This window comes from Acytostelium subglobosum, assembly GCF_000787575.1.
Source record: "Acytostelium subglobosum LB1 DNA, scaffold: scaffold7, whole genome shotgun sequence".
In the NCBI taxonomy this organism is placed as follows: Eukaryota; Evosea; class Eumycetozoa; order Acytosteliales; family Acytosteliaceae; genus Acytostelium; species Acytostelium subglobosum.
Window position 1 is genome coordinate 588,235 of NW_012236526.1, and position 12,160 is coordinate 600,394.

General features: G+C 42.0%; 3 protein-coding genes across 3 annotated transcripts; 2 read left to right on the forward strand and 1 right to left on the reverse strand.

The window, feature by feature from the left end:
- Positions 1–1,185: 1,185 nt before the first annotated feature.
- On the reverse strand, positions 1,186–3,400 carry SAMD00019534_041180 (hypothetical protein; the record flags this gene model as incomplete). Its single annotated transcript, XM_012900623.1, has 2 exons — positions 1,186–1,794; positions 1,865–3,400. 2 exons carry the CDS (start codon positions 3,398–3,400, stop codon positions 1,186–1,188), a joined length of 2,145 nt encoding a protein of 714 aa, XP_012756077.1.
- A 1,008-nt stretch (positions 3,401–4,408) lies between these two features.
- On the forward strand, positions 4,409–6,877 carry SAMD00019534_041190 (hypothetical protein; the record flags this gene model as incomplete). Its single annotated transcript, XM_012900624.1, has 6 exons — positions 4,409–4,523; positions 4,582–4,720; positions 4,799–5,349; positions 5,427–5,579; positions 5,653–6,332; positions 6,413–6,877. The coding sequence occupies 6 exons, from the start codon at positions 4,409–4,411 to the stop codon at positions 6,875–6,877; spliced, it is 2,103 nt and encodes a 700-aa protein (XP_012756078.1).
- Positions 6,878–7,791: 914 nt separating this feature from the next.
- On the forward strand, positions 7,792–11,896 carry SAMD00019534_041200 (hypothetical protein; the record flags this gene model as incomplete). The annotated part of the gene is made up of 15 exons (XM_012900625.1): positions 7,792–7,897; positions 7,961–8,099; positions 8,183–8,353; positions 8,439–8,507; positions 8,593–8,748; positions 8,966–9,025; positions 9,091–9,165; positions 9,231–9,293; positions 9,366–9,485; positions 9,567–9,826; positions 9,907–10,057; positions 10,119–10,207; positions 10,274–10,516; positions 10,578–10,835; positions 10,908–11,896. 15 exons carry the CDS (start codon positions 7,792–7,794, stop codon positions 11,894–11,896), a joined length of 2,949 nt encoding a protein of 982 aa, XP_012756079.1.
- Between the last annotated feature and the right edge of the window lie 264 nt (positions 11,897–12,160).

The window sequence follows — 12,160 nt, forward strand, 5'->3', positions numbered from 1 at the left end:
GCTCAAAAGTTGGAAGTTGTGCTATTTTGAGAACATTGTTGTTAGTCACTCAAACAAATACAATGTACATCATGTACAATAGCAATGTATGTAACTTACAAGAAGTGATGCCCAGTTTGCTCATATACTCATTCCAATCTTTGTCAGGTATAGTTGCTGATCCTTGACCCTTAAAGAGATCGATTAATGTGTCCGGTGATGGCTTTGGCATCATGTTTGCGCAAGCCATCGTAGCGAGTCTATAGGCTAGCTCAAGCATATCATTGTAGTACACTTCATCGCTTAGGAGCCTGGCCATTGTTGCTTGCAATGGCTCGTCATGCAACACATCCAACTCGCCTGTCAGTGGATCGCAAACCGGACACGCTTCTCTATCTAATCCTTGACTGTTACAAACGTGCTTCTTCTCACGTAAGTGTCGATTTAACTCCTTTGACGTCGTGAACTCTGCTTCACACCACGTGTGCAGACACTGATACTCCTTCGCCTGCCTATTGAAGTGCCCACAGGATAGACTGCAAGCAACAGCGTCGCATTTGGGATGACTCTTGTCCTCGTGATTAGACAACGCACTGGCTGACGAGTATTTGAGTGGCGCTCCAATCCAGCCACCACAATGATGGTGGCGGCAAACGAACGCCATATATATATTGCTCTCTCTCTCTCTCTCTCTCTCTCTCTCTCTCTCTCTCTCTCTTTATCTCTATCTCTATCTATGAAGTTCAACAAAATTAATTGATCAAATGCACACCGGTGGGCTTTTGATGAATTAAATTGGTCTTGGCGTAACGTTTCATGCCATGCCAAGTCAAGAGAGAAACATGCAAAATACAAAGGGTGGTCATTCAGTTCATCATCAAATTTGTTGGGATCACTATCCATCATCATAATTTATGTATTTGATTAAATGTGTGTATGTTGGTGTTGTACTTGTAATGGGTTGAACAACAACTACCTGAGGTATGGAAGTTGCCCTGATGAAGCAAGAGTAATACCAGGGTTACTCAGAGAGAGTGAGCGCGGATGGATGGAAGAGAGATAGAGACAGAGAAAGAGAATGTGTGTTTGTAGACAGACAATATAGCCATGTTTAATATGTTTGCCCATGATGTGGCGACTGCAAGTGCCAGTGCGCCAGCGTCCACACGCACCACACCAAGCACACGCACAACATCCTTATCTCCATCACTTGGAGGATGAGGTTGGAGTCTCCATTTGTTTCTTGTGGGCCACTACGCATGACGTGGAGCAGTAGTTGAAAGTCAATCTCTCGAAAGGTGTGCCCATGATGGTCATTTGGCAGTGAGTGCAACGTCTGAGTGATGAGCCTGTGCCACCAAAGCGCTGCTCGGCCGCCAGAGCACGTCGCTCGCGGTCAGTCAGCATCGAGTCCTTGGCCTGTCGCTCCTTTGTCACTTGGTCCAGCAGTTTCAACTCGGCCAACTTGGCGGTCTTTGCCTCGTCCTCTATCTTTTGTCGACGTGCTTCTTCCTCCTTGTTGATCTTGTCCTGTGCCTTCTTGATCTTCTCCTTCTCCTTTTGCTCCTTCTTCTTCTTCTTCTTGTTCTCCTCGCGCTCTGCAATCATCTCCTTTGTGAGTGGTGGTATGCGTGCCTTTTGATAGTTCCACTTTGTCAGGTTGTCTCCTGCCCACTCCCTCAAGAAGTCCCTTATCTTTTGACTGTTTGCCAACTCGTACACCGTCTCCTTCCTGAATCCCTCCACCGTTGGATCAGCTCCTGCGTCCATCAATATCTTTACCAATTCCAGGTTGCCATCATTGGCTGCTCTATGCTGTATATGTTGAAGAGTGAGCGTGAGTATGTGGACATATTCATACATAGATTGATCGTCCACTACATACCAGTGCAGTCCTAAAGTTCCATGATGGTATACAAACATCCAGATCACTTGGCAACGCCTTGACGAGGTACTCAACCATCTTGGTATCCTTTTGCTCGACGGCAATGTAGAGTGGCGTGAGGACTGAATCGCGATTGGTTGGAATGGGCAACTCGTAAGACTCGTCCTCTTCCAACAACCTCTTGACAGTCACAATGTCTCTCTTTCTCGTCGCCTCAAACAGTGGATCTGTCTCATAAGCTGTCTTCTCGCGCTTGGTGATGTTGCTCGTCTTCTCCACCTGTCGCTGCAACTCCTTGCGCTTCTTTATCTCTTGCTGCTCTTGCTCATCCTGCTGCTGTTGCTGATCACCTGCGGATGGGATTGAAGTTGTGATTGGCAGTTCCTCAAACAGGTCAATGTCCACGGTGAAGAGCTGTGAAGATACGCGCTGGTTCTCTGCGTATGTTGGACGGATGATGGGGAAGGGGAGGACTTGAACACGTGGATCATTTGGCGCAATGGGGCCGCTGTGGTCTGGCGGCAAGATGATGTCACGCGTCAGACCTCTTGGCGCAAAGATGAATATCTTGAAGCATTCCTTGAGGTGTCCCTGCCATCCCTTGAGGATGGCGAGCACCTCCTCTCTGATACGCTTCTCATTGTATCGACGCAGACGTGATCCTGCTGATCCTGCGCAGCCACCCTCCTGATCCTTCTTGGCCTGTGAGCCACCCTGTCCCTTGCGCACTGTGTATCGATGCAGAGTCTTGTGCTCGATGGCTTTGCCCGTTGGGGCAGTGTATATCGCGCCACTGAAACGTCCACCTGAGCACAGGAGCACGGCCCACTTTGAAGTCGTGGTCTTGCAGATATCATAGAACTGTTTGATCAGCTGAGGGTCCTCCATGACGCGCTGATCCTTTGGTGACGCGCCGGTGAGTATGCATCGCCAAATGGTGAACTGAAGCTTGAGGTCACGCTGGATGAAGCTGAGCTTTGGAGACAGTGGCTCCTGCTGATCGTAGAACAAGTAGTTCTGTCCCGACGCGTCAGTGCCATCGCGCGTCTCTATCTGGCCATCCTTTGTGATCTTCTTGTACAGACGCTCGTCGTCGTCCTCATCGCTTGAGCTGTCGTCCGAGCTGTCGTCAGAGTTGTCGGGTGCCGATGCGGCTTCGCGCAACATCGTGGCAAAGTCCGCTGGCGAGACGGGCGGCATGTTGGCCATCCTCAATCTCAGATTGTATCTGTGGAATGGGGAACGGTAATGAGTGTTCCTCAGCTCTCTATCATTGAAGCGCTGAGCACAACTATTGCACACATGATCAAACTCTGAAGATGATGTTGGTGGCTGTACGACAACTGGTGTTGTCACCGTCGTGTCAGTTGTTGCTGCTGGTGTTGCTGCAGTGGACGACTGCTTGTTGTTATCATCCTTTAAAGAATGGAATGATTGATTGGGTTGATGCACTTTAGATGTCGCCACCTCTAGTGGCTTATCATCACCTTTGAATAGTGCCGACGAAGACAATTGGAATATGTTGACTCTCTTCATTTCTTAATTGTTGTTCTAGTTGTTGTTGTTTAAAATGTTGGTGATGATTATTCAGATAATGATGTTGTTGGTATAGTATTATATCAATGCTACACATAGACATATACTATTATTTGAGTGGATGTAGTTATAAATTAATTAATGAATGATGTTATTCTAACTTCTTGGTCTTTCTCTCTCTCTTTGTTTGGAATTGAATAAAGATGGAAAATTGAGTGTTTTTGAGATAGACAACCACACCTGCATTCGTCTTTGCATTCAACAACTCTCGAGTCACATTCTTTGTATCTTCTCAGAAACAAGATCCAATCAAGTTTAGTTTATGATCGCGTAAATCTTTGATCTCTCTCACAAATACCATGATCACAAGAAGAATGAACGAATGATGTTCCATTTCAATTTAAATCTATCTTCCGCTGCCAATGATCAAGTGTTAATCAATCCTGGGGTATTGGTAATAGTTGCTGAATGATCCATACCATCATCGTCGTAATCATTCAATCAATCAATCAATCAATCAATCAAACAACCTAACAGATGATTTAGAAGTTAATTGAGGGGTTTGAGGTGTCTTTTCAAAAAAAAACCACTGACTGACACTTCATTGCAACAACAACAGGTGTAACTTTGCAGAAAGTCTTACTTGTGTTTGTTTGTCTTCACTAGTCCTCATTGATTCATTCATTATCTATCTTCATACATATACATAACATCATATACATATTCTATTTATATATACATATATCAAATGATGGCATATGCATCATCTTCCAACTTGATGCTACAACATTCACATCATAGTTTTGTAGCAAATCCAGTACTATCTGCACCAACCGAGTGTGCCTTTTGTCAACTTGGCGGTCCTGTCCTCTCTCTGCCCAACCAAGTGGCAATGTGTTCACGTATCTATCGATCAAATCAGTCGTCATCAGTCATACGTTCACTCGTTAACTCAATCAATCATCTTGTCATACAGGTTGCCAGATAGTAGTTCATAACAAATGTATTATGCTGAAAGAGTATGCTCATAGACCTTGTAATGTGAATGCATCAAAGGATCATAAGAAGCCAAACCTATCATCTGTATTCAAGAAGATATTCTCAAAGAGCAAGAGTTCCAAACGTATGTCTTCACACTTCATTGTCGGATGTCAATAACTAATGTCTGCATTCAACAATAGATATGTTTGTAAAGTATGGAGAGCAGATGGTACAGAGTGGCACAGTTACAGTTGACAACCTGAGGACATGGGTCAAGCTCATTCAAAGTGAGGACAATGGAAAGAATGTCTACAAGAAGAAGCATTATGATATATTCAAGTTGGTATCGAGGGATGGACTACGACATTCAGTTTGAACACATGCTAACATGCACACTCATTCATTCAACCATATCAGCAAGGTAAAGGTCGACGAAAAGACCTTTGAATACATACTCTCACTTCAATCTATTGAGACAAGACAGTCACCTGCAAAAACTGTTGGAGAGGTCGATCATAAGAAGTCTGGATCACATCCTTATGTGACACCAACACCAACGACATCGACAGGCACATCGGCCACATCGACAGCCAACACATCGGCCTCAAACCTTCAATCTCTATCGATGCCAAACTTGGGTAGTCTGTCAACATCCAAGACAAAGCAGACGACGACGACGGCGACATGCGCGCCCATCATGAGGAATGATCAAGGACAGTTCATAATGCTGTCCATACTCTATCGCCTCATGTTCACTGTGGATAACATTATCCATTTCGCAGATCTTGACACCCTGAACAACCTATCGAACCTGTACATCTTCTACCTCAAGCTGATCATGGCCGAGCCTGCATCAGCCAACCAGACCAATCAAACAAACGACAACTCAACCGAACAAGGAGCATCCGTGACACTAAACATGCTGTCACTTCAGGTGCTCGCCATACTCCTCAAGCTCTTTGAAAACGGTAAGTGGAGCGGAGTGGCGCCTTTGCATTGGACATGCATATCCAAGGACAATCATACTCATTCAATCATTCAACAGAGACCTTGGTACCGCTCTACTTCAACTCCAAGATGATTGAAGCATTGGTAACACTGTGTATAGAGAAGGACAACCTTAGAGATAGACTGAAGGATGAGGAGATTGGTATCAGCGATGATATCGTCACTCTCTTGGCAACATATTTTAAGCGAGGTACCATCATGGGAGTCGCCTGGAGGATGCAAATACAACGATCAATCACTAACACACTCACCCACTCATACAGAGCCTTGTAGAAGTATAATCGAGAGACATCCAGAATGGCTGGAACTGATATTGAAGGCATCATCGAGGAATATAAAGGTGCATCGCGAGGTGAATCCAGAGAATGTGATCTTTGGAGATATGCTCTATGAATCACCACTGTGCACAGTGTATCAAGGTCGCTTCGAAGGCAATGACGTGGCGATCAAGCAGCAGTCTGTGGAGGGCCTGTGCTTTGAATGGCCAGCCTTCTTCCGCGAGATCACAATCGCATGCGTGTCACAACATCCACGCGTCGTCAAGTGCCTGGGCGCATGCACCGAGAACACAACAATGCCTTACATTGTCACTGAGCTGTGCAGTCGTGGCAATCTCATGCGAGCACTCGACTCCTATGTCAAGGAGCGCCACGAGGCTCCGCCATTGTACCTCATCCACAACATGGCGGCAGAGGCAGCACAAGCACTGGAGTTCATTCACTCCAAGTCATTGATACATCGCGATGTCAAGTCAGCCAACTTCTTGGTCAAGGATGACTTTAGCGTCAAGCTCATTGACTTTGGAACATCAAAGATGATGCAGAATCAACTCAACATGACAGTGATTGGTACACCAATCTACATGGCCGAGGAGGTCATCCGTGGCGAGAAGTATCAACAATCAGCAGACGTCTATTCCTTTGGAATAGTGTTGTGGGAGTTGGTAAGTAGTAGTAGTAGTATTACATTGGACTCTGCCGAATGAATGACTGACCTGACGCAACGATCAATCCAATCAATCAGTTCACAAGAGAGAAACCTTTCGATGGAATGCATGAGTTTGAAAGAGTAACTTATGTGTTGAAGGGCGGTCGCCCAGCCATCCCAGACACTGTGCCACCTATAATATCTGAACTGATCCAAAGATGCTGGCATGCGAACCCAACAATGCGACCAAACTTTAAGAGCGTGCTGAAGACTCTGTACGTGATGTCGCATCCGGCTCCACTCGAATCAGTGCTGACTGTTGTGCCGATGGTTGATGTCAACGTGAGGATGTGCTCGCAGACTCTAAAGATGATGTTCATACTGATGGACTTCCCAACATTGATGCGATGCAGTCAGGTCAGTCGCATGTGGCGACGTGCAGTCTTCCTCGCAGTGTCGGACCCAGATACCAAACAACCGCTGACACACTTTGACAACAACTATTGGACGCCAATGATCAATCACAGCATTGGGGACTTGAAGCGACTAATGCATTCATGAGCTGAACTGAACAGGACTGAACTGAACTAAACTGATTCGACGACCCATTCATTCAATCAAACATCAGTATCATCATCAGCATCAGTATCAGGTACTATCAACGGCGTGTACATTAAATCAAACAGAAGTGATGAGATAGATAAAACAAGTGCCTCACATACACGACTAGTAATGGGCGTGCGTATCCCGAATACAATCCTCGAGATCTCATTGGTTTGTGATCCTTCCTCTTTGGTCAAGGCCACGCGCTGGTTTGGATGTCGATGGGAACAGCCATAAAAGTTGGATTTCGCGTCAAAAAGGCACCACTGAAGGGCCAACGAGGCACAAGCCCGTTCTCGAAAAATCTCGCTAAATCCATTTATGAGATATATTCTTGCAATCTGAGCGATGTAAACCAAATTTAGATCCCGATCAAACAAATATATTAATATTTTCATTCATTCTTTGACTGAGAAGAGAATGAATCAATTGTTGCCCCTACCTCGAAACTGTCCGACTGGGCGGTCGACCAAGTTGCAAAGGTACTGCACACCAATACGTATATTAGATATGGAAAATTATCAAGAGGTAGAGGGCCATCTAATGAATGATGTCATTAAAGTAAGAAGGGGCCAACCATCATATGATAGGTGGGTCGGTCAGTTGGTGATTGGTTAGGTGGGTGACGAAGGTTTCAGTCAGACTGACTTTAACTAATTGTAAAGGTGAGTGACTTCATCCTTCCTTCCTTCTTTCTATTCTTTTCTGAATATATCTGGTCTGGTCAAGTCAGGTCCATCACCCTGCCTACCATCCAACCAGTCAACCAGTCAACCAATCATACCTTCAATCAAACAATCAATCATTCATTCATCAAACTACACAAACGTAACAATACAACAAGTAATACTACTACTGCTACTACTACAACCATGGCACCACCACAACAACAATATGTACTACTACTACTAATGATGCTCACGACCATCTTTGGTATCATGCCAATGGTATCCTCAGCATCTTTGAATCAAAAAGAATGTATGTATCTCTACTTGTAATATTGATATATTAATCCTAATCTATCATATATTATATAAATAGTCGATTCAATTAAATGGATTGCTCAACAATTCAGCACAGGATGGAATATTGCTACAGGTACCACATGTTCAGATATCTCCAGTACTGATTTAGTATGTGGAAATAATATCTCAACAGGTGAAGACACTGTCACTTTGATGTATGTTGGTAAACTCATTGAATCAATTAATCAACCAATCAAACAAAAAAATTGGATATAGATATTAACTTTAAACTATATAGTAATATTACGCTTGCAGTTAAGGATAATGGAACACCAGATCCTTTGAAGAGATCATTATACTTTCCCAACTTGGTCCAACTCAATGTTAATAACATCACTCCAAAGAATGAATCCTTTGTATTTTTATCAATGTTTGATAATATTGATAACAAATTGCTTAGCATCATCAGGTATGTCCAATAATCCTTCCGCTTAAATTCATTGGTCAGTGATTAATTAACCTCGGTTAATTTCATATTTCCAAACAATATATAGTATTGATCGATGTCAATTTGGTATCTTAATTCCATATTTGTTTCCAAGTGTCATACCCTTGACTTCAATGTACGTATACATAGTAATCAATATGTATTGGAGTGGAATTGGAGTTGGACACTAAAATACTAATATTCATAATTTTAATTAATAGAACCATAACTACAACAGTGCTTTCAACATCAGTTCCATCATCTTTGTTCACATACAAAGGTTTGAAACAGGTTTATTTGAATAATATATCATTTGACTTTGCCAATCAAACTGTCTACTTTGACCCAAGCCTAAGATATGACACTTTGACAGATGTGTAAGTATAAATATCCTCCTTCAAATATTTAGAATGTTTCTTTAAATTAGAAATACTAACCTTGTGTTACTTTATAGTACTATTAATTTCTTCAACAAACCATTTTATTCAAACTATCTAATCAATGATGATCACTTCCCTTTAATCAAAAACTTGTAAGTATATTCAATCCATCAAACATCTTCCTATTTATTAACATCCAATCAATCATATATAGTTTCATCAGATCATCAGAGTCATTCTATTTTGTGATTGATTCCTCGAGTCTCATTAGTTGGTAAGTTTAATGTAACTTTATTCAAATATTATTGATTATTAATTTATATATATATGAATTCTTAGGACCTCCACTTTCAACAGACTCAATCTTAGCCAATCAACAGTTGAAATAATTCGAGCTCCAAAGCTGGATGTTCTGTATGTATTATTCTTTATCAATCAATCAATCAATTTATTAATTTCCAAAATCTTTTTAAACATAGTTCATTGAATGATGGAAGATTCAAACCAGACAACTTGACCCATCTCACAAGTCTTAGACAGCTGTAAGTTTGATTCAAATAATATATATTATCACTATACTCACAAAATCATCACTTCTCTTCACATCAAAATAGTTATCTTGCTTACACCAATGAGCTAAAGGATGTCAACAACCTTGGTGGACTATTGATGAATGGACCTGAACATACACGCTTCCCACCTAACAAGTGGATGGCAAAGAATCGAGGTGTCTTGTATGTTTGTAACTCAGCCAATCATTAACCTTGATCATCACAACTAATATATTAATATATGTCACCAACCAACTTAAATAGTATATTCAGTAACACCAATTTGAATGGACCAATCCCGGACTATTCCTCAAATCATATGTACCACATCTTCATTGGAAACTCCTCTGGATCAAGTCTTGGAATCAATGGTGCAGTGCCGGACTTTACCTGCTCATTAGAGTATCTTGACCTATCAGGTACTTCCGTGACATCAGTACCACCCTGTTTCTACTGTTCCTGGGGAATATCAAACGTCCTTCTTCCAGCAAGCATCCCACCACCCCCAGCCAACTACAAATGTCGTAAGTACTCCTACCCTTAACTCCACTCCACTCCAATCCAATCCCTTCAATAATATACTAACTCTTTGAAATATTTTTAGCATTTGTGGTGGACAAGAAACTATATGTTATTCCAAGGAATAAGATATTACCCTACAGCTTGACAATCACTGGACAGAACTTGGGATACTTGGAGCAGAATGATTTCAGTCCTGCGCAATTGGTGAAATATTATCCAAACACTATGTTCACGTAAGTCTAACAACTATATGAATGATTGGTGATCAAACTAACTCAATCAATCTATATCTAGTTTGCCAGTTAGTACACCAACTGGAGGAAGTACATTGGTATTCTCTCAGAAACGCTCAATAAGTACCACGATCACATGGGAGACTGATAGTAAGTAACAATGGTAGACATATTTGATTGATTGATTATTAACAATAATTATTATTATTATTATAGTGACAAATGTCAATAGTGTGATTGGAGAGATCAATGGATATAATCTGTATATGAGGATTGAAGGTACCTTCTTCTTTCAATATCCATACATTGTACAAGTATATGGAAATGATTGTAAACTAGTACAATTATCTACTGCTCTCATCTTATGTATCGTTGACACTCGCCTTCCAAAGAAGACCTCATACGCCTCAGTGGACAGCACCTACAGTCCTCCAATCATCAACAACTTCAATGTATATTGTATGTACACGTCAATCAATCATTCAATCAATCAACCATCATACTAACATCAAAAATGTAGACTTGCCAAGTATAAAGACTGCAACACCATTAGGTATCCAAGGTGGCCAGACAACATTGACTGGATACATTGGATTCAATATCAAACAATCAAAGGTTCTAATCAATGACAGCCCTTGTAATGTAACTAATGTGATTGGAAATGGTGAAGACAGTATTGTAACTTGCAACATCACTGGACCTTTGAAGCCTGGAATGGCCAACCTCACAGTCATTGTCAATCAAATGCCATTCACATCAGTCCTCGTCCTTAGGATATGTAAGTCATCATCAATCCATCCATCACTCAATAACTCAATCAATCATATACTAACATTCAATCAAATATTAGACAACTACAATATGACAATCAACACATGTATTGCACCAAACAACTTTACTGAATGCTCTGGAAATGGAGTTTGTGTCAATGGAACATGTCAGTGCCAAGATGGTTATGGTGGATCATATTGTGATGGTCACTTGACTCCAAGTGTGATCATACTTCCTAATGCAACAGACCCATCAGTTGACCTCGTTACACGATCATCTCAATTCCAATTCAACATCGTGGCACTACAAGAGCTGGACCAAGAAAGGAACATTGTCAAGGAGCTGCTCACTGATCAATGGTCATACAATGAGTCAAAAGTTGGACAACTCAATATCTTTGACTACACATTGGATATCAATCAAACTGATGCTGAATGGACTGGTCTTGCTGTGGCTGTTCAGTTCTCTCAATCACCCCAGGTCAGACAGGTCCAGTTTGCCGGCCACAATGTGAGCTACTCGCCCAACACCATCAAGATGACACTGAACATCACTGGATGGAACTTCCACTCCAACGTCAACATGCTGCGAGTCGTATACAGGAGTGATCTGAAGGGCCCCGAGGTCCAGTGCCGACGATCAAAGGTCGAGTCCCAAGTGGACCAGCAGTTGGACAACCTCCAGTATCTCAAGATCATCCACAGGGATGCAGTGTACTATGGTCGATTCTTGCCATACGCCTATCTGGATGGTCGCGTGGCATACTCACTCAATCAACTGATCAACTCTACGCACAACAATGAGACGACATTCGTTGGCACTGTATTACCAATATGCAAGAAGTGTTGGATTGATCCCGACTTCACAGTGATCACCGCCGTCGATGATGGCGTTGTCACATGCTCCAGTGGCTTGTCCACATGGAAGATATCATTGATCGCAGTGTTCTCTGGAGTGGTTGGAATATCACTATTCGTCGGAGTCATTCTCTTCTTCAAGAGAAAGAGTCACAAGATCAAAGAGAAGAAGTTAATGACAAAGAAACTTCATTATCTACAAGAGATATAATCATATATATTAATATATCATAACATATTATATAGTATTTAATAAATAAATAATAAATTATTTGATCAGATATTGTGGTGTTTGTTTGATAAAGGTGATGGATGACCCACGAAAGTTCAGGAATTGCACAAAAATGGAAAAACCAGTCGATCAAAAACAGCTCGCAAAACACAATTTTGGGTTATAAAGGTGGAAGATGGACCCATTTTTAGGTACAAAGATCTGGATATGTTGTAAACGACCTGTCCGACCATCGTGTAGGGA